The following is a 27,111-nucleotide window of genomic DNA, read 5'->3' as shown; positions in this document are numbered from 1 at the left end:
GGGCTGGGGTGTAAGCTTGCATTCTTAAACACTCTGTTATACTGCAGTCATTACTCTTTCTGTTACTCAAATCATCTCATCTTTGGCCATGGGGGCTCTTTCAAGTTGGTCACGTGTCCTCTTGACATGACCCAGTAGTCGCTGATAGTGTCCTTCTTTCCAGCATGACAAGATGTTATAAGCTGATCTTGCGCACTTCCTGTCCCAAACCAAATCAGCCGTTCTGCCAAGGAGCCCTGGTCTCTTTCAGTTAAAAAAAAAAAAAAAGGTTTTTGGAGACCACAATCGGGATACTAGATGTGTTCATTGCTACTTAGTTGGTCATTACTTCTAGGCCTTTCTGGTGGTCACAGGCAGACCACCTGTGTTTTGTTTAGGGTCTTTTTTTGTTGTTTTGTTTTTGCAAAGAGAAAAATATATCATAAATTCATACTGACATTTTGAATTCAAATTTTAGATTATAGCGTTCTTAATTTCTTTGACTTTAAAATTGTGTCTCTTTTCTCTTATGCTGAAAAATCTTGGCTCCTAGCAACATTAACATTATTACTATTACAATAAAAGGAGCCTTGGTGGCTCAAACAGTTAAGCACTCGGCTGCTAACTGAAAGGTTGGTAGTTGGAAACCAGCCAGTGGCTCCCCATAAGGATAAGTCAAGAAAACCTTATGGGGCAGTTGCTGTCTGTCATGTGGGGTCACTATGAGTTGGAATTGACTCGATGGCAAATAACATCTATTATAATAGTTTTAAAATAACAATACCAGTATTATTACTAATAATATGATTGCTGAGTAAAGCTTTATTTTTCTTAGTAGTTTTTGTAAAAAAAAATCATTGTATAGGTTTTTTTCTGGTTGAACAAATATTTACAGAACACCTACAATTACAATGTGTCAAGTATCAGCCAGGCTACTAAGAATATAAAGTCTAGTGGGAAGGACAGCCAAGTAGTAAATTATGATACAGTGGGTTATAGGCAATAGCAGAAATTCATTCAAGAAACTCAAGTAGGGCAGAGGTTCAGCTGCTCAGCTTTCTGGAGACATATTGTGTTTTAAAGTCACTTGAAATAATTCTTCTCTGTATGTTTAAGCCACCTGCTTGAAATATTGCTAGGTTCATTCACCTTGTTTTGTTTTTCCATTTTCAGGAAATTTTTCCTCCATTTATTTTGTTTTTTAATTATAGTACCACATTTAATACCCGTTGCCATTGAGTTGACTCCAACTCAGTGGCAACCCCATGTGTTACAGAGTAGAACTGTTCCATGAGGTTTTCCTGGCTGTAATCTTTATGGAAGCAAATCACCAGCTCTTTCTTCTGTGGCGCTGCTGGGTAGACTCTAACCACCAACCTTTCGATTAGCAGCTGATCGCAAACAATTTGCAGCACCCAGGGACCTCTTACCACATTTACTTAGTTCTAAAGTCAAAATTATAAAACAAGGTACATACAGAGATGTCAGGCTTACATCCACCCTATTCCTTCTCTTGCTCTATGAGTAACCATTCTCATTTGGTTTTGGTTTATCCCTCCACTGTGCACGGGTGTGTTTAAGCAAATTTGTACACACACACACAAACTCTTAGACAAAAGATAACTGTTCTGCACCTGCTTTTTTCACTCCGTAGTAGTATATAGATCACTCTATAGTAGGATTCAGGAGAAAGATGTGGCAGTCTTCTCTCATAAATATTACAGCCCAGGAAACCCTATGGGGGCAGTTCTACTCTGTCCTACAGAGTTGGCAATGGATTTGATAGTAGGATAGTAGGATACAGAGATCCTCCTCATTCCTTTTCACAGCTGCAAAGTACTCCATTGTGTGCATGTACCACCATTCATTCAATCTGTCCCCTGTTGGTAGACAGGCAGGCCAGCTATGGCTGCCTTCACTGAATGCCTTCTTATTCCACCTGCCCTTTCTGACCTGAGGACCATCCTAACATCCCCTTCAGCACCCACCCACCCACAGCTCCAGGCTACCTCCAGGCTACCTTCCCTGCTCTCCAGGGTCCCTGATGCCATCAGATTTTCAAGGGCCCATGATGAAAACTGTAAACCTCTCAGAAGGGAGAATACAGCCCCAGCATTATCAGGAAAATTTGCTGTTACAAATAGCGCTGCAATGAATAGACTTGTGCATATGCCATTTTGTGTTTTTGCCATTTGTAGGATGGATTCCTAGAAGTGGAATTGCTGTTGTACAACTTTTAATTAATGTATATTATTGTATGTTATGTGTCTTTGAAATTTGCTGGAAGTCTTTTCTTGAACAAGTAGCGTAAAAATATAATACTTTAACAACTCTTCTTAGGTCTCCAGTTTTGGCTCCTGGGGGGGACCTCAATACTTATAGAATGGATGAATGAATGAATACTATCTAATCATCAGGTGACTGGCCATCTGACCAAATCATTTGCTTAGTTCATAAGTATTTAAAGAGCATCTATTATGTTCCAGAAACTTTGCAAAGAGCTTGCTAAGTTTTATGATATCGCACAGATCACAGGAGGGATAAGGAATTTGGATGATTATGCAAGAGGTGGACTTCAGCTGGGTGAATAATTGTGTAAATAATTTTGTAAAAGGGTATTGATTGATGGTTCGCTGTCAGCAGAGAGTTCCAATAATTATTCAACTGAACATAACCAACTTTTATTGAGCACCTACTAGGTCCCAGACCCTATGCAAAGTAGACCCTTTGAGGTTTTAATTTTATCTAATTATCATGATAATACTGCAAGGTAATGTTATCAGATTTAACAGCTGAGGAAACTGAGGCTCAGAGAAGGTAAGTAATTTATGCATGGTCAAACAGCTGGAATTAGGCATAGAAAGCATGTGTCAAAACCAGGAGGGACATAGAGCTGAGAGGGATAGCTAACAGTTTGGAAGACAGAATTGATATTGGAAGATGGAAGGACAGACAAAAACATAAGAGCTGAACGTTGTTAGGTGCTGTCAAGGCAGCTCCAAATCATAGCAACCCCACGTACAACAGAACAAATGAAACACTGCCCATTCCTGCGCCGTCCTCACAATCGTTGTTATGTTATGAGCTGAGCATTAGCAGGGGTAAATGTAATATTCTGCTCTGGGATTAAAAAACATCAACCACTCAAGTTCAAGCTTGGGGAGATGTGGATTATCAGAATCTTATGTCAAAAAAAAAACACCTCATGGTAGTAGCTTAGGACAAGCTCCATATGAATCATAAAAAGGCTAACATTGTATTAGGCTGTATTAATAGAAGGAAGATAATCAATAGGCTCAAAGCTCCGTTTGGATAAGAATCATAAATCTCTTGCTCCCTGGTGTATCCCCAGCCTCCAGCACTCCACAAGAAACACTCAGTAATTATCTGGATGTAAGAGGCAGGCAATGCATGGCTGTAAATACTTAGGTAGATTTATTCAATCATTAAACAAATCTACTGAGCACCTATAGTTTCCCAGTGTTGTTATAGGTGCTGAAAATATAGCTGTGTCTTTGCGGCGCTTACATCCTAGTGGGGTTGTAGGGAAGAAAGACAATAAATAAATAAATAGATAATATACAGGTAGTATAAATGCTCTGAGAAAAATAAAGCAGGGTAAGGTGGATGGGGAGGGCTGAGGTGGAGGAGTAACCTCTGAGAATGTGATGCTGGAGCAGAAACATGAAAGCAGTGAGGGTATAAGTCATGCAGGCAAGGTGCAGCAAGTGCAAAGGCCCTGAGGCAGGAGTATACCAGAATATATGTATCCAGATAGAGGAAGGTAAGTCTTACCCACTCTCTGCTGGTGAAACTACATCTGGGAATTGGTGTCTAATTCTGGGCACCACATATTTGAAGAGAGAGATTGTCAAATTAGAGCATTTCGAGGTAGTAAAGGTTTAGAACTGGCTCATATTAGGAGGAGGTTAAAGAAGAGAGTGACTTAGGCACGCCTAAGTGGTTCTCTTCAAGTGCTTGAAGAACAGACACAAGCCAGAGAGCTGAGACTTACTCCGTCTCATCAATAATCAGGCCCACTCAAGCATTATTCATTTGTTCTTGTGTAACACACAATAGAACAAGTAGAGTTTCCCTGAAGAGAATGAAGCTGCTTTGCCCAAGTTGTGAGCTCCCTGTTATTGGAGATGTTCAAGAAAATAGTGGACAATCTACCAAGTACATAGAAGATGACTTTCTCATCCCAAGTGGGAATATGGAATAGGAGACTTCTGAGGTGAATCCCATTTGGGAGATTCTGAATTATATCCTAACCCTCCTCCCTCCAGTTTCTCTCCTTCTCCTTTTTGTTTCCACCTTCCCTCCTAGCTCATACTCAGGACACAACATACCTGCACAGGTACGCACATGTGCACACACACACGCTCGTGCACGCACGAGGGAGGTAAGGCAATTCAGAAAAGAGAAATTGAATGCAGATATTGTGAGAGGAGGGAAGCAGGAGGAACACAAAGAGAGGGATGGGGAAGAAACAGAAAGCAGGGGGAGAAGAGAATCAAGGAAAATGGAGAGAGAGGGAGGAAGGCAGGTCGAAGAGAGAGGCTGGAGAAGGACAAGAGAAGAAAGCAGCTACAAAGGAAAAAATGAAGGAAAGAGAAAAAGGAGCAAGAGAGACAACATTAAAACGAAAAGGATAAGAGGAAAGACAAAAGAGTATGGGAGAGAAGAAAGATGCTGGGGGAAAAAACCAAACCCATTGCCATTGAGTCGATTCCAGACTCATAGTGACGCTATAGGACAGAGTAGAACTGCCCCATAGAGTTTCCAAGGAGCACCTGGTAGATTCAAACTGCCGACCTTTTGGTTAGCTGCCGTAGCACTTAACCACTACATCACCAAGGTTTCCAGAGATAGGGGAGAGGGAGAGAAAGTGAGGAGGAGAGAGAAAGAAAGGAAGGAGAGAGGGGAGACAAGACAGGGGAGAAGAGGCGAGTTTGCATGAGCCTATAGAGTCAGGGAGTTGCTGACCCTCTCAGAGCGCCCCAGGGCAGCACATGGGTAATCTTGAATCACAGATTATTTGGGACTTCCTGTTTTCAGTCTCTTTGTGAACCCTTGGAGGGGTTTCCAGCCAGTGGATAAACCTGAGTGCCAAGTCTCCCTCCGCAGGCCAGCAGCCATTTCACCATCCCGGCTGGCTGCCCCTCCTGAATGTACCCTTGCCCCACCTGCCCTTTCTGGCCTGAGGGCCCGCCCAGCATCCCCTCCAGCTCCCATCCAACCACCCACAGCGCCAGACCACCATGCCGCTTCTCTAGGATCCCCACATCATCAGCTTCTCAACGGCGCATAACAGAAACTTGTAAGCCATTGTGCATGTAGAACACAGTTCCAAGCCTTTATCAAAAAAAAAATCACCTTATAGAAGGCAGCTCCCTGAAACACATTTGCTTTGCCCTTTTCCAAGTTCCCTTATTTTTCCTTCCATCCCCCTGCCCCTCCCAAGTTACCATCAGGTCTTTTATCCAGCCTTTTACATTCAATCCAGCAAACACACACCTACATCTACATTGTGCCAGATGCAGGTGTGACACCTGTGAAAAAGGCTCATTTTCTGTCCTTAAGAAGCTCACAGTCTAATGGTGAGACAGACATGGGCGGATCCAGGGGTGGATCTGGTTTTGTGAGAATAGACTTCGTACACTTTAGGGGTCTTCAACATGCGGCTTCCATCTTGAGGCCCAAGATGGCTGCTCCAGCTCATACCATCACATCAACTTCCCAGCCAGTGGAAAAAAGGGAAAGGGAAGATCTTCTTTCACCTTAAAGGCACCACCCAGATGTTGCTTACATCACATCCACTCATGTTTTCATCAGCCAAAACTTGGACACTTGGCCACACTTAGCTGTAAGGGAGACTGGAACCAAAAAATCTTTAGCTTAAAGATCAGGTGCCCAGCTAAAACTTAGGAGTCCTATTACTAAAGGAATAGCGGAGAATGGAATCTGGGCAACAGCTGGAAGTCAGAGCCCTGGAAGATCTAGGTCAATGGTAGGTTCAACCTTGGGCCGGAGGAGGCACGCTGCTGCCACTGGGGCTGGGAGGAACAAGTGGGAAAGCGATGAGTTTGGAAAATAGGAAACTCTTGTCTGACCACTTTTATTTTCTCTGCAAAGTGGGACTCAGAGTCACCCCTGAGAGAGAGGCTAAGCTGTCAGAGAGTGAAGAAGAAAGATTTGCCAACCCTAGTCTCGTGGGCCTCTCTCTTTATTATAGTTTGTGGTCCCCCAGGGTGGGACAGTAGGCAGGCATCTGTACACACTGAGAGATTGCTACGAATAACAGCTGAGCCTTTGCAGTCCCGGGTTTCACTCCTCACTCTATGCTTGGCTGCTCTATGGCCTTGGGCAAGTCAAGAATCTGTTTCCGAATCCATGAAATGGCCGTGATAATGCCCGCCATGCCTGCCTGGGTCACAGCCAGTTTTGAGCCCCTCAGAGAGCTGTGGAAACGCTTTATAAGCAGTGTGGTTGGTGCATTATCATGGTGTTGTCGGGGCAGTGCTGAGCCTCGAAGGGCAGGCAGGAAAAGGCTAGGAGGGGAAATTGTAAGGAGCTGAGAACCAAGCCCACCCTTCTCGCCCTGGCAGATCCTCCCACCCAGGCTGCCCAGCACCCGGCCCCTCAGAGCAGATCTGGGCTCTGCCCACACTGCCCAGCATCAGAACTCCTCTGCCATCCAGGTGAGGGTGACAGGGGAGGAAGTGGACAAGCAGGGCCCCCACAGGCAGCAGGAGGGGCAACCTGCCCCGCTGTCCATAGCCGCGGAGTCAGCCTCAGTTATGTCTGAGATGGCTATCACGAGCCTTGGCCTTCATCCCCGAACCTGGCCTCAGAGGCTCTCCTAGGACCTCTCCTTGACCCCAGGGCACAGCCCGTGTTCCTGGCCTCAGCCCAGTAAACAGTGTGAGTTTCTCCCCCAGGCCTTTGGCCCAGCAGGCCTAGCCTTGTCCAGAGTATGCTCATGCAGGTAGTCACACACACACACACACCATACATGCACACACAAAAAACACACAGTATACTACCCACACATCAACACACACACAGACACTGCATGCACACACAAAAAATACCACCCACACATACACCACACTCTATACACATCACACACACCATATGAACACACAAAAAACATTCCACAAACACAATACACCACACACATGCGAACACACCACATACACATACATCACAGACTACACACATCATACAGACATACCACACACACACATCTCCGACAACACACACACACTACACATACCACATACAATACACACATCCATCTTTCTAACCTGTCTCCCATATAACACCCCTCCATTCAATCCTCTACACAACCGCTTGAGTGATTTTTCTAAAAGACAAGTCAGGTCACTTTCTGGTTTAAACTCCTCTTCCTCCCCTCGACGGCTTTTCAGACTTCAGGCTAAAATTCACGCTTCTTACCAAAGCGCTTGAGACCACCCCCCACCCACCACATGATCCTGCTGAAGGAGCCCTGGTGGCGCAGTGGCTAAAGCACTCGGCTGCTAACCAAAAGGCGGGTGGTTTGAACCCACCAGCTGCTCCACAGGAGAAAGATGTGGCAGTCTGCTTTGGTAAAGATTACAGCCTTGGAAACCCTATAGTGTCGCGGTGAGAATTGACTCGACAGCAGTGGGCTTTTTTTGTTTGTTGGTTTGTTTTTATGATCCTGCTGACACACTGTCATGGATTGAATTATGTCCCCCAAAAAATATGTGTATCAATTTGGCTGGGCCACGATTCCCAGTATTGTGTGATTTTCCTATATATTGTAAATCCTGCTCTATGATGTTAATGAGGAAGGGTGGGCGGCAGTTGCGTTAGTAAGGCAGGACTCAATTTACAAGATTGGATTGTGTCCTGAGGCAATCTCTTGATATATAAAAGAGGGAAGCGAGCACAGAGACAGGGGTACCTCACACCACCAAGAAAACAGTGCCAGGAGCAGAGCACATCCTTTGGACCTGGGGTCTCTGCGCAGAGAAGCTCCTAGTCTGGGGGAACATTAATGAGAAGGCCAACAGAGAGAGAAAGCCTTCCCCTGGAGCTGATGCCCTAAAGTTGGACCTTAGCCTACCTTACTGTGAGGAGATAAACTTCTCTTTGTTAAAGGCATCCACCTGTGGTATTTCTGTTATAGCAGCACTAGATGACTAAGACACACACCTTCCTGCCCACTCAGCCAGTCTGAACCTATCAGCTTTCCCACCTCTCCATGTGGTTGCTCACACCTTTGCACATCCTCACTCCTCTCCAAAGAATGCCCCCCTACCTAGTCCATCGGAAACTATATTCATTCTTCCAAACCCCATTCAGACCCCATCTTCTATAAAGAGTTCCTTTATGGCCCCAAATGGAATTGCTCAGTTTCTCTTCTGTACCTTGTACAGGTATGTATTGGAATGATTTGTTTCCTGTGTCTGCATCCCCTGCTAGAAGGATGGCCGTCTCAAGGCTAGGAGCCGTGTCCCATTCGTCTCTATCTATGGAGCACTAGGTCCTGGCATTGGGTGGGTGCTCAGTGAATGCTGGCGGGTGGCACTCACCCCCCTCATCCTCCCACACAGATCAAAGTGGAAAACCAACATGACTATCAGGACATCACCAGCGTGGTAGCCATGGCCAAAACCTATGCCACCACCGAGACCTTCATTGACTCCAAGTATGACATCCATATCCAGAAAATTGGATCCAACTACAAGGCATACATGTGAGTCCCTGGTGCAGGGCTGGGGGAGCTGGGAGGAAGGGTGGGGGAGATTGTGGGAAGACGGAGATTAGAAATGCACATCTAGCCTGCTCCTCTCCTCCCTCTGCGCCAGGGCAGTGATCTCCATCATTGCTCTCCCTTTCTGTCCCTTTACTGCCCTTCTTGTCAGTGCTGCTGACAGCTGATGTTCTGCTACAGCTTATGCAAGGGTAGGAGTCTGTCTACCCCAACAAAGGCTATTTTCCCTGAGGAAGAGACGCTTGGCATGTTGGGGAAACTACAAGTATATAGAGGATGTATGTTATAGGAGAAAAGACTGCAGGAGAAATTGAGACAAATCAAGGAAGGCCTTAAATGCCCTGCCAAGGGGGACTGGATTTTATTCTCTTCTGAGCAGAGAAGTGACATAATCTGGCCTGTATTTACAAAAAGATCACTCTAGGGCTGTGGGCTGCAAAAAGGCTTCCCTGGAACAAATAAGACCAGGTAGGAGGTTACATTAGATTTCTCTGGCTGCAAGCAACAGAAACCAAATACGACTAATTTAAGGGATGTTTGTTGTTAAGGGAATGTATTAGAAGATGTGGGTGATCAGAAAATTAAATAAGCTAAACTAGCAATCTCAGAAAGATTAAGGTCCAGGGCAGCCCCAGGAATCTGCGTAGTCAAATGTACTAGACAATCTTTGGCACCTCCACTGGGAAATGAATCAGCCCTCATTTTCAGTGCTTCACTCAAGGTTCCAATCCATGGAAGCAGCACTGATTAGTCCAACATTGGTTACATGCTTATTGGTTGGAGAAAGGTAGAAAAGCAGTATGGACAATCCCACCAAGATGGCGTGCAATGCATTGGGGTTATTCTCCAGTGGAAATAGAAGGGCTCTGACTAAAGTAAAAGAGAAAAGAATAGATGCCAGGCATAAAAAACAGCACATATTCACTGCAGAGGTGGTTCAGGCAAAGGATGATTTGCACTCATGTCGTGGTTACAAGGATAGGAGTGTTCTTGAATAGGTGGGAGGTCTCATTCATTGGATGAGGTCCATCTGCTCCACAGCTTCAGAATGTGGTTGTTGGTTCCATGAGAAATGTTAAGACTTTAAAGAGACAGGGACCATTGCCTGGTTCCTCAGCATTTATGAAGTACCAACTGTGTGCAATGGCTGGTTGGACACTTGGAAGTCTCTGTCCATGTGCCTCTCTGCAGTGTAGCTTGTGATCTAGGGTCAGCAAACAGCTAGAAGGTCAAGTCCAGCCACCACCTGTTTCTATAAATAAAGTTTTATTGAGCACAGCTGTGCTCGTTTGTTTGTGTGTTGTCTATGTGGCTGCTTTTCGTACTACCTGGACTGCCTAGATCAGAGATTGGTAAACTTTTTCTATAAAAGGGCAAGACAGTAAATATTTTAGCCTTTGCAAACCATAAGATCTATTTGTCAACTACTCAACTCTTCCACTGGCTGGGCAACTGGAGGAGTTGCAGGAAGTTGACCTACAAGAAAGTATTATGAGGAAAAGAATGGAGCCATTTCTTAAGGAATCGTTCTGCCCTGCTATGGTAGAGTTTTGGCAATCATCCTTTTCCATCCAAGAGCTTGGCCAGAATTGTCACTGTTCTTGGATGCCCTTGGGGTGATACTATCTCCTCCTCCCTTCCCCCTCTGAATTGTGGCACATCCCACTGCCGCAGTCTTAATGCATTCCTGAGGCCCCACCATCCCGTCATGATATCATTTCCCTCCTCTCCTCATTGTTAGAGCTTCCACTTGACTTTGACAACACCTTGCCCCAGTTTCTCTTCTTGAGGATTACCTCATTGCTGCATTCTCTATGCTGAGCCTCTCAAGGCTGACAGCTCCAAGCTGTCATTAGTTATGGCATTTCCTGGACCCTGGGTTAGCCCACATCCGAGGGAGGGGGTTCGTGTCAGTCCCAGCGTAGACCATTCTCCCTGCCTCCGACCATTCAATCTCCCCTTTGACCCACTTCCTGCCCTGCCTATGAGCTCATTGCTACTGAGGTGTCAACATTTCTAGGACTTCTCAGCAGACAGAGCTTGAAATAAATATACATATCCTAAGCCCATGTATACACACATATCTACACACATAATTATTTCAATATATATTCATCCACATCTATATTAGGAGCCCTGGTGGCATAGTGGTTAAGAGTTCAGCTGCTAACCAAAAGGTTGGCAGTTCGAATCCACCAGCCATTCCTTGGAAGCCCTATGGGACAGTTCTACTCTGTCCTATAGGGTTGCTATCAGTCTGAATCGACTCGACAGAAACGAGTTTGGGTTTTTGTTTTTTGTTTTTTAATCTATATCAAGAAACCCTGGTGGCGCAATGGTTAAGCTGCTAACCAAAAGGCTGTTGGTCCAAACCCACCCAGTGGCTCCACATGAGAAAGACCTGGCAATCTACTTCTGTAAAGATTACAGCCTAGGAAACCCTACGGAGCAGTTCTACTCTGTCATATGGGGTTGCTATGAGTCAAAAACTGGCCCGGAGGCACACAACAACAACATATCTATATTGCGGACAGTGGTGGTTTGGTGGTAGAACTCTCACCTTCCATGAGGCGACCTAGGCTTGATTCCCAGGCAATGCACGTCATGCACAGCCACCAATCGTCTGTTAGTGGAAGCTTGCGTATTGCTATGATGGTGAACAGGCTTCACTGAAGCTTCCAGACTAAGATGGACTAGAAGAAAGGACAAGTGCTCTACTTCCAAAAAATCAGCAAAGGAAAATCCTATAGATCGCAGCAGTCTGATCCTCTTATGCATGGGGTTGCCATGAGTCAGAAGTCAGCTAACAACAACAACAACATGTCTATATTAAGCTGAATACAAGTTCATATTGATGTCGCCAACTTTCACCCAGCACCATGTGGTTCATTTTAGCCTTCTCCATTGTTTTTCTGTAACCTCCCACTTTAGCAAGAAAAAACCTGGCTCCCACTATCTACCATCCATTTAGTTATTTGTCCAATCCCATTATACAAAAATCCGCACAACTGTACCAATAAGCAACATCATGATAAACGGAGAAAATATCGAAGCTGTCAAGGATTTCATTTTACTTGGATCCGTAATCAACACCCATAGAAGCAGCAGTCAAGAAATCAAACAATGTTTGGAGACCTCATACCACCAAGAAATAAGAACCAGGAGAACAGTGTGTCCTTTGGACCCAGGGTCCTTGCGCTAAGAAGCTCCCAGACCAGGTGAAGATTGATGACAAGGACCTTCCACCAGAGTTGCTATAGGGAGAAAGCCTTCCCCTGGAGCTGGCAACCTGAATTTGGACCTCTAGCCTCTTAGACTGTGAGAGAATAAATTTCTGTTTGTTAAAGCCATCCACTTGTGGTATTTCTGTTACAGCGGCACTAGGTGACTAAGACAGAATTTGGTACTGAGCGTGGGGTGCTGCTCTAACCAATACCTAAAATGTGGAAGCGGTTTTGAAATTGTGACTAGATAGAGGATGGGAGAGTTTTAAAGTGCCTAATAGTAAAAGCCTAAATTGCCTTGAAGATACTTTCGGTGGAATTACGGACATCAAAAATAATTCTGGTGAGGACTCAGAAGGAAGTGAGGAGAGCTGTAACACCAGAGATGGTGCAGACAGTGAGCAGCAGCAGCAGAGAACCGGCAGCAGCAGAGAACTGGAAGCAGCAGAACCAGGAGACTGGTGCGAGACAGCACTGGAGCTGACCCACGGAGGGACAGAGCTGAATGCCTTTGAGCAGGAGGCTTCCTGGCAGAGTAGGGTGCCTCTGAGCATTTATTGGTGGAGCTGAAGAGCTTTGGAACACCTGCTCCAGCATGGCAGATGAGGGTGGCAAGGCCCGAGGGACTGAAAGGCTAAGAAACTAGGAAACAAAAGCTGAAGAGACAAGGAACACAGGAAGCAGAACTGCCTTGGTCTCATATATTTTATCTCTCTGGTGCTGCAATGTTACGTTCATGTTCTTCCAGTTTCCAGAAAGGGAATAGCCATATGAATGATTTCCCTTTCTGTTGTTATTTCTCTGTATGTTATATTTGTTCATATTTAAAGAAAAAAAAAAGCAAGCTTATAAGCTTTCATGAAGTGTTCTTATCAGTTTTTTGATAAATTATAGATAGATAGAATGGTCATTTTATGCAGGAAATATTTATACTATAAGTTTGGATGGAGCCTGATTAAATTTTTTAACGGAATACCTATTACTTTAAAACTCCATATTTTGGCTAAGCTTGGACATTTAACTTCATTGTGCACATCTCTATATGAAAATACCTGCATTCAATTTTTTAAAAGATATATATTTTAATGTATGCGTTTATTCCTCCTATGATACTCTACCATATTTATATTTTATTCTATACCTGTAGGTATACATACAAGTAAATCTTTTCTTTTTGAATTTAAAATGGCACTTTGCACTGCCACAGAGGTGATGATGGACTATGTATATAGCTAGATATTTTTATTTTGTAAAAAAAATAAAAAATACATACATCATTTGCTATCACTAGTACCTCTCAGCTTACTCTTCAGGGGATAGGAAACAATCAGTAGATTGGTTTCCATACAGGGAAGTTCTCTGTCCTATGCCATGTTTCCGGCTAATTTTTTTAGTTCTGAGCCATTTATTATACTTAATTTTGGAAGATGCATTTGTTCTGACTTGTCATTTGGGGCTTTCTTTTAAAAGTTAGAACTTTCAAGGGGAAATGGTGCTATATGTTTGTTATTAGTTTGTATAACTTTTGGTGTAATATTCATAAACTATGAGAATCAGTATTAGCCATTTGTTGTAAATGCCAATAAAATGTACACCAGGTGCAAGAATGTACTTTTTTTTTCTTTTTAGAACACCAAATGTACTTTATATATGCATGCAACTATTTACTAGGTATATGTGGTTTAAAGGGTGGTTTCATCTATATTATTCCTTATGTTTTATAGGACAAGATTCTAACTTAAACTTGATCTTTTTTCAAATTGTTTGTGTGAAGATGCTGTGCCCAGTTAAACATTCCTCAGGTGTTTATATATATTATGTTTTGCAGTTTTCAGATGTTAAATTACAATCAAGTTAAATAACCACAATTAAAAAAAAAAAAAAAAAAAAAAGCTGCCTCAAAGCTGCCTCACCACTCAGATGGACTAGGAGAATGGGCCACCCAAAGCCGAGGGAGCAGAGTTGCCATTCCAGTGGGCCTGTAAGGTGGAGCTGAAGCCCACAGTCGAAGGGTCTCCACTCAGAATCCAGAAAGTATGGCCAATACCTAGAATCTGGAGGGCAGGGCCATTGTGTAAATGGTCTCAGAGAACAGAGGATTATTTTCAAGCCTTGAGGGCTAATGTAATGTTTTCTGCTGACTTGCTTGGTGCCTGTTATCCTTTCTTTCCCTCTAATTTCTCCTATTTGTAATGGAAATGTCTGCCTTGTGCCTGTTCCACCATTGTACTTTGGAAGCAGATGACTTGTATTCTATATTTCACAAATGAAGAGGAATTTTTGGATTTTGGACTTGGAGGTGATTTAAGACTTTCGCTATGACATGATGGGGTGAATGTGTTTTACATGTGGGAAGAACATTAATCTGGGGGCCAAAGGGTAAAATGTTATGGATTGAATTGTGTACCCAAAAACTGTACGCATCAATTTGGCTAGTCCATGATTCCCAGTTTTGTGTGATTATCCTCCATTTTGTCACCTGATGTGATTTTCCTATGTGTTGTAAATTCTACCTCTATGATGTTAATGAGGCAGGATTAGCGGCAGTTACACGTTAATGAGGCAGGACTCAATCTACAAGATTAGGCTGTGTTTTAAGTCAATCTCTTTTGAGATATAAAAGACAGAAGCAAGCAGAGAGACATGGAGACCTCACACCACAAAGAAACAACAGCCAGGAGAATACCATATCCTTAAGACCTGGAGTCTCTGCACTGAGAAGTTTTTAGACCGGGGAAGATTGATGAGAAGGACCTACCCACAGAGTCGATATAGAGAGAAAGCTTTCCCCTGGAGCTGACACCCCGAATTCAGACCTCTAGCCTCCTAGACTGTGAGAGAATAAATTTCTCTTTGTTAAAGCCAAAAAAAAAAAAAAAAAAAAATCAAACAATGTTTCGCATTGGGCAAATCTGCTGCAAAAGACCTCTTTGAAGTGTTAAAAAGCAAAGATGTCACTTTGAGGACTAAGGTGCACCTGACCCAAGCTATGATATTTTCAATCGCCTCGTATGCATGTGAAAGCTGGACAATGAATAAGGAAAACCGAAGAAGAATTGATGCCTTTGAATTACGGTGTTGGCAAAGAATATTGAATATACTATGGACTGCCAGAAGAACAAACACATCTGTCTTGGATGAAGTGCAGCCAGAATGCTCCTTGGAAGCAAACATGGCGAGACTTCGTCTCACGTACTTTGGACATGTAATCTCGGGGGACCAATCCCTGAGAAGGACACCATGCTTGGTAAAGTAGAGGGTCAGCGAAAAAGAGGAAGACCCTCAACAAAACGGGTGGACACAGTGGCTGCAACAATGGGCTCAAACATAGCAATGATTGTGAGGATGGAGCAAGACCGGGCAATGTTTCCTTCTGTTGTACATAAAATGACTACGAGTCAGAACCGATTCAACAGCACCTAACAACAACAACAGACACGTACGGTTTCAGAATGTTAACTGATAGTCTCAGGGGAAGCAACGTTATCAACTAAAGTAGAGTGCTTACATATAGTTCCTTTTGTCTTTAGTCTTATAGTCTCCACTCATTACCAAACTTACTTAGGTCAGCATCTTTGCCCCCACCCTCCTTCAGTGAGGTTATATCATATGTCTGTAAAACAGGTAGATTTGTCTGTCACAATCTACAGTCTATCTGCATTCCAGTGCTGAAGCACAGCTAGACTGGCCCATCCATTTCCCCAGGCCTACAATGGACTCTAGTATGGAAAGCTGTAGTTAAGAGCATGGAGTTTGTCAGCTATGGTTTGGATCCTGCTTCTGATACTAACTAGCCTATTTGCAAGTCATTTAAACTTTTGAACCTTAGTTTTCTTATCTGTCAAGAGGGGATGATAATAATAATGCCCATCTCATTAGGTTTTGTGAGGCTGAAATGAGCCAACGCTTATAAAGGCCTTAGATTCATGTCTCAGACATAGAAAGCACTCATTAAATATCAGAGCTCACCAAGGGAAAGAGTCTGGCTTGTGTTCCTGCTGCCTCTGCAGGAATGCTTTCTTTTCTTGTCTCCACTTACTGAGAAATAATAGTAGCACCCATTGTGCTAAAAGATTATGAGAATATTTCCTTTAATCTACGCAACACCCTATATAGAGACTACTATATAAGGTCGCTATGAGTCAGAATCAACTCAATGGCACACAACAACAACAACATAATTATTCCCATTTTATCACTGACAAAATTAAGACTCAAAGGTGAGGATACTTGCCCATGGTTATATGGCTAGTAAATGCTGGAACCAAGATTTAAATTCGTGCCTGTCTGACTCAAGTCAATCTCTTACCACCATACAGATCCCACCATGCCAAATTCTACCCATCCTCCAAGGCACATCTCAATGGCTACCTTCTTGGCGCTCATTAAATGACTTTGGTTTCTCCTTTGCTTCCCCAGAGCTTTTCAATCTCTTCTGCATTGCTAGCATTACCATGCCTATACTCTAGCTTGTGGCTAGTCCACCCTTCCAGGTAATTAGCATCCAGTGAAGAGGCGGTCATCTCTGCACACTTAGGCTAGTCAAGTACCCAGGACATAGGGTGGCCCAGTAAATGTTTCCTTAATTGAATTGAGCTGAACGGAACTCAACTGAAGTGATGTAGAGTTTATCAATGTCACTCCACTCCTTAATAATTATGGCTCCTGTTGGCCACCATCTCTTCCCAGCATCTGTGTTCAGATACATTTTATTTTCTCTTTCAGGACAGATTTTTGTAGCAGTTCCTCTCCTCTGGTTTAAACTTAGCCACGTGCCTTCCCTTAGCCACAAATCAAATAGCTTTATCTGTGCCACTTTGCTTAAACTTGTTCAGGATTTGCCGAGTCCACCTGTGCCACAGGGTCATGGAGAGTGTGTGTGGATCCTGCCCTACATACACAGTCCCTAATCCAGTCAGTAGTTACTGGGCACTTACTACATGCTGGGCCTCTACTGGGCACTGGAGGTACAGGGGGTAAGCCAAACAGGTCCCCTGCCCTCAGAGGCTTCCACTCTATCGGGAAGAAAATATAATACAGCAGTCATTACAAATGAGATGAGCATTGCTAAACATTAGCATAGAGTGTAGTGTAGGGCAGTCTACTCTTGTTGGGGAAGGAAGACAGTGAGGAAGTCGCATATCAGATGAAGCCTGAAGGATTAGTAGGACTTGGGGGGCAGAGACAGAGATGAAGACTGTGACGGGCAAAGGGAAGAATACGTGTGAAAGCCTCAAATAGGAAAAAGCCATTGGCATTGGAGAACCAGAAAGGAGGTCTGTTGTTGCTGGAACAGAAAGGGCAAGGGAACAGGAAAGGGCAATGGGGCAGGCCAAGGCCAGAAGGCCTTCCAGCTCTTCACTATGGAAAAGTGATTGCTTCTCTCCATGGATCATTTTTCCTGCATTTTGATGCCCTCCAAAAATTCCAGAATGCCTTGGACTACATTGGCCTAGTTCTCCTTCTCAGAAACAGGAGGCCAAGGTTTGGGGGATTTCATTTGATGGTGCAGGCCTTTTTTAAATTTAATTTTTAAATTTCAAAGATGTATTAGAAAAAGATAGATCAAAATGTGTTGATAAGGCAGTCAACATGAAGAGAAATAAAAGCAGAAAAATAAAGCTGAAGACAGGGTATGTACCTAAGAATACATGCCATAACGTGAGCTAGACATTTGACTGTGAGCCTCCTAATAGCCAAAGCAAAAAAGGAAAGCAGATCTATGACAGGTGTCCCTAATGCCCTCAGTTGTGTTATTTGTTCTCATACAGGAGAACCTCAATCTCTGGGAATTGGAAGGCTAATACAGGCTCTGCCATGCTGGAGCAGGTGGCCATGACGGAAAGGTAAGAGACAAAGGAGGTGTGGGGACAGGCACCATTCATGGTGGGAACTGGAGGAGGGATATAAGGAGCCTCCTTACCCTCTGTCCCATGCCTCATGACCCACGGAGCAATTTCCTAGGCATGATCTCCTTTACTCCCCACAATAACCCTGTAGGGTTGGTATTATAAATAACTCCATTTTACATGTGGAAGAAGAAAGTTCAGAGAGGGGAAGTGACTTGCCCAGGGTCATGAAACTGATCAATGGAAATCTGAGAGTAGAACCCTGACGTCTTGACTCCAAGTACAAGGGTCTCCCCGGCCTTACCCAGCTGCTTCTGGTAGAGAGCAGAGAGCCCTTGCCAGCCCTCCTATGCTCTGACAAATGCATGGGAGCCTCCTTATTAGGGCATCAGGGGTACTGGGGAGTCCACTCCTCTCTTAGGCTTATTTCCAACTCAGTATGTATAGAGAGAGGCTGATTTTCCATGAATATCTCTGGCGTGTGCTCTGGCTGAAGGTTCCAGAACAGAGGCCCTCTCTTACACAAGTACTTTAAACACTGTTGTGTGCCACACTAGCCTGGAGAAGGGCCCAGTCACCTGCCCTTCACCTGCCCATCACCAACACATGCACATTCTTTGCTACATGTCCAGTGACCTCTGCTTACAAGCATGTAATGGTAGTGGACAGAGCCTGGGCTTTTGAGGTCAGAAAGTTCTGCTCAGTAAATATTTATTGAGTACCTACTGCGTGCCATGTTGTGCTGAGCAATGAAGAAACCAAGCTGAAAAGAACTTGTATCGTTACGAACGAGTCCCTGGGTGGTGCAAATGGTTAACACACTGGCTCGGCTGCTAATGGAAAGGTTGAAGGTTCAAGTCTACCTAGGGGCACCTCAGAAGAAAGGCCTGGCCATCTACGTCTGAAAAATCAGCCATTTAAAACCTTTGGGGCACAGTTCTAATCTGACACACATGGGTTTTTTTTTGTTGTTGTTTCTCTTGTTTTGTTTTGTTTTTTAATCAGTTACAAGTGTCAGAAACACAGATCAAAGTGGCTTGAGCAAAAAGCAGGAGTTTTATCTTATGTCACTGAAAATTCCAGAGACACAACTTATTCACTACCCCACCTCTTGGTTCAAATATCATCTGCATTGGCTTCATTCCGTAAGGCTCTCGCACATGGCGGCCCATAGTGGCTCCAGGCTTACATCCTCACAGTGTCAAGTAGCACAAAGAAAGCTTCTCTTTCCCAATCATTTCAACCAAAGCCTGGAATTGGGTCTCATTCCCTCTGACTGGCCTGGCTTAGATCACATGACCATCATTGACCCAATAATTTTGGCCCAGAAAGATACAATGCTATGATTGGACAAGTCTATGTCATATCCCTGACCCTAGAGGTTGGAGCAGGACCACCTGCTATAGCAAAAATGACTAAGTGAGACTCAGAGAGGGATATAATGCCAAGGAATATCAAGAACTCTTTAGTAGAAGGGAAAATAAATGCTGTTCCAATTAAAACAACAGATTCCACTCCAGGCTTCCCAGATGATTAAGAAGATAAAGAGACAATTGCAGTGCAGTACAGTAATGTAAATTAAGATGTTGGCAAAGAATATTGAATATACCATGGACTGCCAGAAGAACAAACAAATCTATCTTGGAAGAAGTACAGCCAGAATGCTCCTTAGAAGCAAGGATGGCGAGACTGCGTCTCATGTACTTTGGACATGTTATCAAGAGGGACTGGTCCCTGGAGAAGGACATCATGCTTGGCAAAGTAGAGGGTCAGCGAAAAAGAGAAAGACTCTCAAGGAGATGGATTGACACAGTGGCTGCAACAATGGGCTCAAGCATAACAACAATTGTGAGGATGGCGCAGGACTGGGCAGTGTTTTGTTCTGTTGTACATGGGGTCGCTATGAGTCAGAACTGACTCGACAACACCTAACAACATAACAACAACAACAACAGTAATGTTAGGATGAAAGTGAGCCCAGGGTGCTACAGTGGGAGTACAGAGAAGGGGCACCGATCCCAGACTAGGGAAGGGTGAGGTCAGGGAAGGCTTCCTGAAGGAGGTGGTGGAAAAATCTAGTCTTAAAGAATGAGTAGGAGTTGGCAGTCATTCATTCATTCATTCTTTTGTCATTTTTTTCTTGAGCGCCAACTGGGAGCCAATTATCAAGTTAGGTACAGGCCACCACCCCTCTGTCAGTTTGTCGTACTTTGGTGGCATGTGTGTTGCTGTGATGTTGGAAGCTCTACCACTGGTATTTCAAATACCAGCAGGGTCACCCATGGTGGGCAGTTTTTGGCAGAGCTTCCAGACTAAGACAGACTAGGAAGAAAGGCCCAGTGATCTACTTCCGAAAATTAGTTGTTGAAAACCTTATGGATCACAACAGAATATTGTCCGATACAGTGCTGAAAGATGAGGTTCCTAGGTTGGAAGGCACTCAAAATACACAGTGACTGTAACAATCGACTTGAACACCAACGATCATGAAGACGGCACGGACTGGACAACATTTTGTTCTGTTGTACATGAGGTCACCATGAGTTGGAGCCGACTCGACAGCCACTAGCAACAACAACAACAACAACGGACACAGTGGCAAACAAGAGGGAAATAGTCCCTGCCCTCACGGGGCTTCCAGGACAGGGGCTCTAGCTGAGGAAACAGCATGAACAAACGTGAGTGACCCTGCCACCTCCTAGCTGTGTGACCTTGGATAAGTTAACTAACCCTTCTGAGCTTCTTCAACTGTAAAAGAGGGATAATAATACCCAAGTCAGGGTGCTATTTGCAGACCAAATGAGAGAGGAATGTGCAGGCGCACCATAAGGACGGGCTTCCTTCCCTTCCCATCAGCCCCAAGTAACAGGTACTACCTTCAATCTTAGGACTCAGATATGCTAACTGGTGCACATTAGCTGGCACACTGAATCATCTGGACTGGGGCAGTCACATCTCTCCCCCAATGGACATTCATGGGACATTTGTGGCCCTTTTCAAGACAGCCTTTCCCAAATATGAGCCCTAGCCTTCCCCAGCACCCACCAGCTGCTCACGGATGGCCCCAGCAGGCCACTATCTCCCTGGCCCTACTGGGTCCCAGGTTACATGGAAAATTGCTGCAGGATTTTGGCATGGGAGTGGGGCTGCTCCAGCCTGGAATTCACTTTCCCCTCTGCAAAGTCATGGGCAGCACTCCAGGGCCGGGACCCAGCTCTGCTATCGCATCCCCGCAAGGGTGCAGTTACTGGGGTCCGTAAACAGGCCCTGAGCCTGACCCCTCACCCCATTTGGCTCACCTGCTGGCCAAGTAGCCTGCCTCCTCAGCCAAACCAGTAATGTGGTTTGGTCGGTGCTAGACCCACCTGGCTGGAGGGAATGTGGACCCTAAGTTCTCCAGCCTCCCCCACACTGCTCCACCCTTGAAGTCCCTTCCTTGGCCCCTAGGGGGCCTGGAACCCAATGGGATGCAGCCAGCAGGTGACCCAGAAGTTCATGGTTTGTAAACAGCCCCTGGAAACCAGTTGCCTCTGGGCCTAGCTCAAGGCTTCCAGCTTCTCCTGCGAAGAAATCTGATTTATGAGTGTCTCAGGATGCAGATTTCCCTAAGCTGGGATGCCCCACAAGTTAGCCATTGGTGCCTAGTACAGAAACCTTGATCAGACAGCACATGAGGCCCTTAGAGCTCTCTAAGGGGTACACCTCAGATCTGGCTGCACATCAGAATCACAGGAGAAGCCTTTTCAAAATTATAGATTGTTACAAAATAAGACAGAGCCCCAAATCTGGGTGTGTGGGTGCATATGTGTGTGTGTGCGTTTGGCTCTCCTGGTGATACTAATGCACATGAAGAACCAGATCTAGGCCTCCCCCATTTTACAGATAAAGAAACTGAGGCTGCAAGAAGGAGAGGATCATCCAAAATTATTCAGGAAGGGTGGCTTGCTTGGACTAACAGCCGAGCATGTTAACTGTTTGTACAACTGTTTATACAAACAGTTAACATGCTGGGCTGCTAACTGAAAGGCTAGAGATTCCAGTCCACCCAGAGGCACCTTGGAAGAAAGGCCTGGCAACCTACTTCTGAAAAATCAGCCACTGAAAACCTCATGAACAGAGTTCTACTCTGATACACATCAGAGCTGACTCAATGACAACTGGTTTTGTTTTAGTGGGCATGCATGGACTCCAGAACCAGAATCTGGGTTTGGAAGCTGGCACAGTCACTTATTAACCTCTCTGAGTCTTGGTTTCCTTGTAAGTAAAATGAGTTAAAACCTTCCTGATGGCGTCGTTGTGGGATTAAAGAGAAAAGAAGAAAAACTCCCCAAGCCTGGCACATCATAGGAGTTCAACAGCTGTGAGTTTCCTCCTTCCTTTCACTTCTGTCATCTCACGTGCTTCTCGCTACAGTTAAATGAGAGAACTGGACTAGGACCCAGGAGATCTGGATAATCCTGCCTTGCTGTGTGACCTTAGCAATCCGCTCTCCCTCTCTGGGACTCAGTGAGCATTAGTGGATAAAATGAGAGGGTTGGTTCTAAGACCACTTCAGGCCTTGACCTCTCTTGAAGCAAGAACATTGACACAAAGTCCCCTGTGACTCCCAAATCCAGCCACCCCAAGGGAAGCCAAGTGCAAGCCGGGAAGATTTCTCTGGATACAACCACCCCCTTGTTGCAGGTCAAAGTCCAGTGTTGAGATCTCTCCCCTGCAAAGCAAACTGGCCTTGCAGCCATCAAGTGGCTGGAAAGGGAGCAAAAGCCGAGGGGTCTGGAGGGCCATGCCCCCGGGCCAGGCAGGAGCAGCCTGCCCGGTTCCCTTGCCTGCCGGGTCCGGGCTCCAGGGAGAATGCGCCCTTTGCCCTCCTCCAGTTCTTGACAGGCCTGGACCCTGGGGGCTGGGAGGGCAGCCTGGCAGGGCCTTCTGGAGCCCTTGGAGCAGCTTTCCCAAGGGAAAAAATGTGCAGGAGTAGCCTGATGTCTGGATGGCTCCAGATGGGGCCAGAGCAGGCAACCCACTACTAGGGAGCCAGCAAGGTCCTGGGGTGGAGGAGGTCTCTGATCTCTCCTAATTCTCACTCCATCTCTCCCTCACCTTCCTCATTCCTGTCCTTCCTGGCTCCCTGTGTCCCCTCTTCTGGTCTCTCTCCCTCTGTCTCTCCTGTTGGTGTTTGCCTCCCTTTGTATCCCACTCTCTCTCTCACTGTCCCCCTCCCTTTCTCTCTCTCTCTCTCTCTACCTCTGTTTCTACCTCTGTGTGTCTGTCTCTCCCACTGTCTCTCCTGCTCCTTCTCTGCCCCCTCTATCTCTCACTGCCTCTCTGTGTCTCTCTCACTGCCTGTTTTTCTCTGTGTCTCTCCATGCCTGCTCCCTTCCCTGCCCCTCCCCTGCACGCACTGTCTGTCTCTCCATCCCTGCAGGTACAGGCTGTGGGTGGACAGCTGCTCGGAAATGTTCGGTGGCCTGGACATCTGTGCTGTCAAAGCCGTCCACAGCAAGGATGGCAGAGATTACATCATCGAGGTGAGGGATAAAGCAATGGCAGGCGTGCTGAGGGCAGGGATCCAAGCTGAGGTCTCCAGCAGTGCTCAGCTGTGTCCTGGCTCCGGGCCTGGGCTCACGAAGCCCAAGCCTCAGTGAGCAGCTTCGGGAGGCTTCTCACTAACTGCCCTCATACACCTCCTCCTCCCACCCTCAGCTGCATCACCATGGCGACTGCCCAGGCATTCTGAACTGGGCCTCCAGAGCCCAGCGCATGAGGTTTGACAGTCTTTCCCCAACCTGTGGCCTAAGGGTAGGGGAAGAGCATTAGGCCGAGAGTCAGCAAGATTCTGCCCCACTGGGCCTCTTAAATTTCCTCAATGTTCAAGTGTGTGAAATGGGCACACTTCCCCGTTCACCATTCAGAGATTCCATCATTTGTTCATTTAGTAAACTTGTGCTTAAGGGCTCCCATGGGCTAGGCATGGGGTATGGCTCTGGGGACACAGAGGTGAATAAGACAGACATGTGGTTTGCAGGCTGGAAGGGAAGAAGGATGATAAAGGAGTGATGGCAGGGTGTTGGAGGTTAGAGTGGAAATGGAGGGAAAGGTGTGGGGATATACAATCATACGGGAGAGGCTCTCAGATGAGCTGTGGGTCCTAGAATCTCTCCCAGGGCACTCCTGCACTCCGTGCCTCTCACAGGCCCACAGCCTTCTGTGTCCTCCAGCACCGTCTCCCCCATGTCTCTGTGGTCCCACAATCCTCCTCTCCCCTCCACAACTTCCCCACTGTGATTCTCCCAATCCCACAATCCCCCTCTCTCCCCCAGAGCTGTCGCCTCCAGATCTCTCATGGTCCCACAATCCTCCTCTCTCCTCCAAGACTGTCTACCCCATGTCTCCCATGGTCCCACGATCCCCCTCTCTCCTCTAGGGCTGTCTCCCCCATGGCTCTCACGGCTCCTCAATCTCCTCTCCCCTCCACAACTCCCCGAGTGCATCTCCCAAACCCACAGTCCCTACACCACAACTCCTCCCATATTCCATATTATCTCATAATCCTCCTTTTATCCCAACTCCCCTTCAGTACTTCTCACACTCCTACAGTCTCCATCTCTCCTCCATGACTCCCCAATGTCTTTTGTTGTCCCACAGTCATCCTCTTCCCCCAGCTTCTACTCCAAGCTTCTCCCTATCCCACAATCCCCCTCCCTCCTCCAGGACTCCTTCTCTCCTGTCTTCAGCTTCCCTTTCCTGCCCACCACCACCACACTTCATGGATGTCTCACTGACTTCCTCCAAAAATACCACTCTAGCCTCAGAGTTCTCCCTTCTCTCCCTGACTTCCCATCTCCGCACACACACCCCAGCGCCCCTTTCAGCCCCTTCTGTGGCCTCTCCTCAAACCGCAGCAGAGGGCAGGACTGACACAAGGCCAAGACACGTGAGGGAGAGCCCTGCGGCTGCCCCAGACCCAGGCTGTGGGTGGCGAATGGAAAGCACGTGGCTGGGGTGACCACACGAACCAGGCAGTCCTCTAGTCCCTCATGCCTGCTTCACTCCCCAGGGACCCACAGCACGGCAGGACCAGGGGACTCCACGGCAGCAGCCTGCTGTTCTCCACCAGCCATGCCAGGAGCAGGAGGGGACTGGCACTCATGCTCAGGAGTAGCTGCCCTTCCAGGGGGTTTGGGGGGAAAGTCCACAATGGACACAGTCTCTCTACTCTCCCCGAAGGCCTAGAAACTCCCTCAGGATGAGGAGATATTTGCAGATCCGTCCTCAAGCCCAGGAACTGATTTCCCTCTGGCTGCCGCAGTGCCTGAAATTCCCCCATTAGCTCCTTCTCGAGGGAGACATTGAAGGCGCCAAGAATAGAATGACTGACCCTTGCACACTTGCTTCTGAGCCCAAGTCAGACTGCTCCCTGGAGGAGCCTCTCTCCTACCCTCCTGAGGGGGACCTTGTGGCCCCTAAGACCCCATCTGGCCCTCCTGCATCTGCATCTTATCAAGGAGACCACCAGACCTGAGCCCAGCTCTGGCACACATGCAGACACGCACTCATTCACTCCCTCATTCACTATTGAGCACCTACTCTGGGTCCCAGACCTCCAGCCAGGCAACGGGGATACAGTAGTGAACACAATAGCAGGGACCCTTCCTCCTGGAGCTCCCATTCCAGGACGGTGACAGGCAATCAACAGATCAAGGGAGGGAGCCCCTCCCCGAGTTCTCCTCCCCCTGCCTTGTGAGGAACCCCTCCTTCTCCCTTGCGTTAGCTTCATCTCTGCCCCCTATGTCTCTGAGGGCTGGGCCAGGGCCCAGTGAGGCCCGTATGCAGTCAGTACTCAGGGATTGTTGATGAAGGAGGGAAGAGAAAGGGGAGAAAGAAAGGCAGTCAGTGAATTCCTCAGAAGAGCCAAATGTGGCTGTCAGGGCATTTCAGACAGACACACATTCACTAAAGGAATTTTTTTTTTTTTTTTTTTTTTTTTTAGCGTGAAAGCAGTACCAAACATCCGGTCCACCTAAGATGCTTCAGAAGGCCCTTAGGGGTCAAGCAGGGCCTCTGAGATCTAATTATGAACATTAGTTTAGGTTTATACCCTGAAGTGCCACAGAGCAAATTAAAGAACAGCCCCAGCAACAAGGTTTGAGGTAACAGAGACTTCATTCAGGGTACCAGTTTACCGGTTGCCATCGAGTTGATCCAACTTGTGTGTGTTAGAGTTGAACTGTGCTCCATAGAGTTTTTAATGGCTGCTTTTTCACCAGGCCTTTCTTCCAAGGTGCCTCTAGGTAGACTCGAACCTCATACTTTTTGGTTAGCAGCCAAGTACATTACTATTTGTACCACCCAGGGATTCCTCATTCAGGGAGCAGTGTTTTAAAAGCATGGACTCCAGAGTAAGAAAAAGCTGGGTTTGAGTCCTAGCTCTGCCACTTGCTGACCTCAGTTTGTTCATCTCTAAAATGGGACTCGAAGCACACGTACCTCATAGGATTGAATGAGCTCATGTAGCCAAAATGTCTGGTCGATAAGAAGCACCCAATAATATTAGCTGCTGTTTACTTAGTGAATGCTTACTATGTGTCAGGCAAAGTACTTGTCCCAACAGAGCGTGAAATGACTTCTCAAGGTCACATAATTAGTAATAAGATTTAGAGTCAGTCCCACAAGTTAAGATTTGAATCCAAGCCTGTCAGACACCAAATCCCCTGGATGTTGGCTACACTGCGGAGACATCTTTGAGTGTCACTTCCTCAGATTGCCCTGGCTCTCTGTCCAGCGCTCGCTCCATTAAAGGACTTTGCTTCCCTGAGTTTCCTCAACATTCACTCTTAGGAAGAAAAAAAATCTGTCCCTGTAGGCCCAGGCTCCCTGTCTCCAGACATTCAGGGGGTCAGGAATAAAAGACCTTTCACATTAAGAAAAAGTAAAATTAGTGGGTTTGGTCGTTGAAAAACAAGAAAACACTTCCCAGAAATGTTCCAGGAGGAAAGAAAAAAAAATGTATGGCTTTTCAGAATTTTTTTTTCTCTAAGAAACATTACAAAGTTGTTTTTCTTGCTTTGGGGTTTAGGCTGGAATAGGGGGGAGATGGAGAGCTTGTTACCAGGAATGTAAAAGGTATTTATCCCTAGGAAGAAAAAAAAGGCGGACAGATCCAAAAATACTGATGTATTCAGCCACCTCTGTGGTGAGAACAGAAAATTCATGTGAGATGTTTTGTGGATGTCCTCATGGTGAACTACTCAGAGGAAAGACCCTTGAACTTGTCCCTTCTGACCTGTCCAGA

At 46.0% G+C, this 27,111-nt stretch overlaps 1 protein-coding gene across 1 annotated transcript in view; it reads left to right on the top strand.

Moving 5' to 3' along the window:
* Nucleotides 1-27,111, top strand: part of SYN3 (synapsin III) — a 658,658-nt gene that overhangs the window by 618,556 nt on the left and 12,991 nt on the right. The window contains exons 8-10 of the mRNA XM_023728907.1: nucleotides 8,589-8,731; nucleotides 17,745-17,819; nucleotides 23,245-23,347. Of these exons, the coding sequence (XP_023584675.1) occupies nucleotides 8,589-8,731; nucleotides 17,745-17,819; nucleotides 23,245-23,347 (321 nt within the window). The remainder of the gene's footprint in view (nucleotides 1-8,588; nucleotides 8,732-17,744; nucleotides 17,820-23,244; nucleotides 23,348-27,111) is intronic.

This window comes from Trichechus manatus, unplaced genomic scaffold (assembly GCF_000243295.1).
Source record: "Trichechus manatus latirostris isolate Lorelei unplaced genomic scaffold, TriManLat1.0 scaffold00027, whole genome shotgun sequence".
NCBI classification, from domain to species: Eukaryota; Metazoa; Chordata; class Mammalia; order Sirenia; family Trichechidae; genus Trichechus; species Trichechus manatus.
Note: the sequence above shows the minus strand (reverse complement) of the source record. Positions and strands in the feature narration are given on the sequence as shown.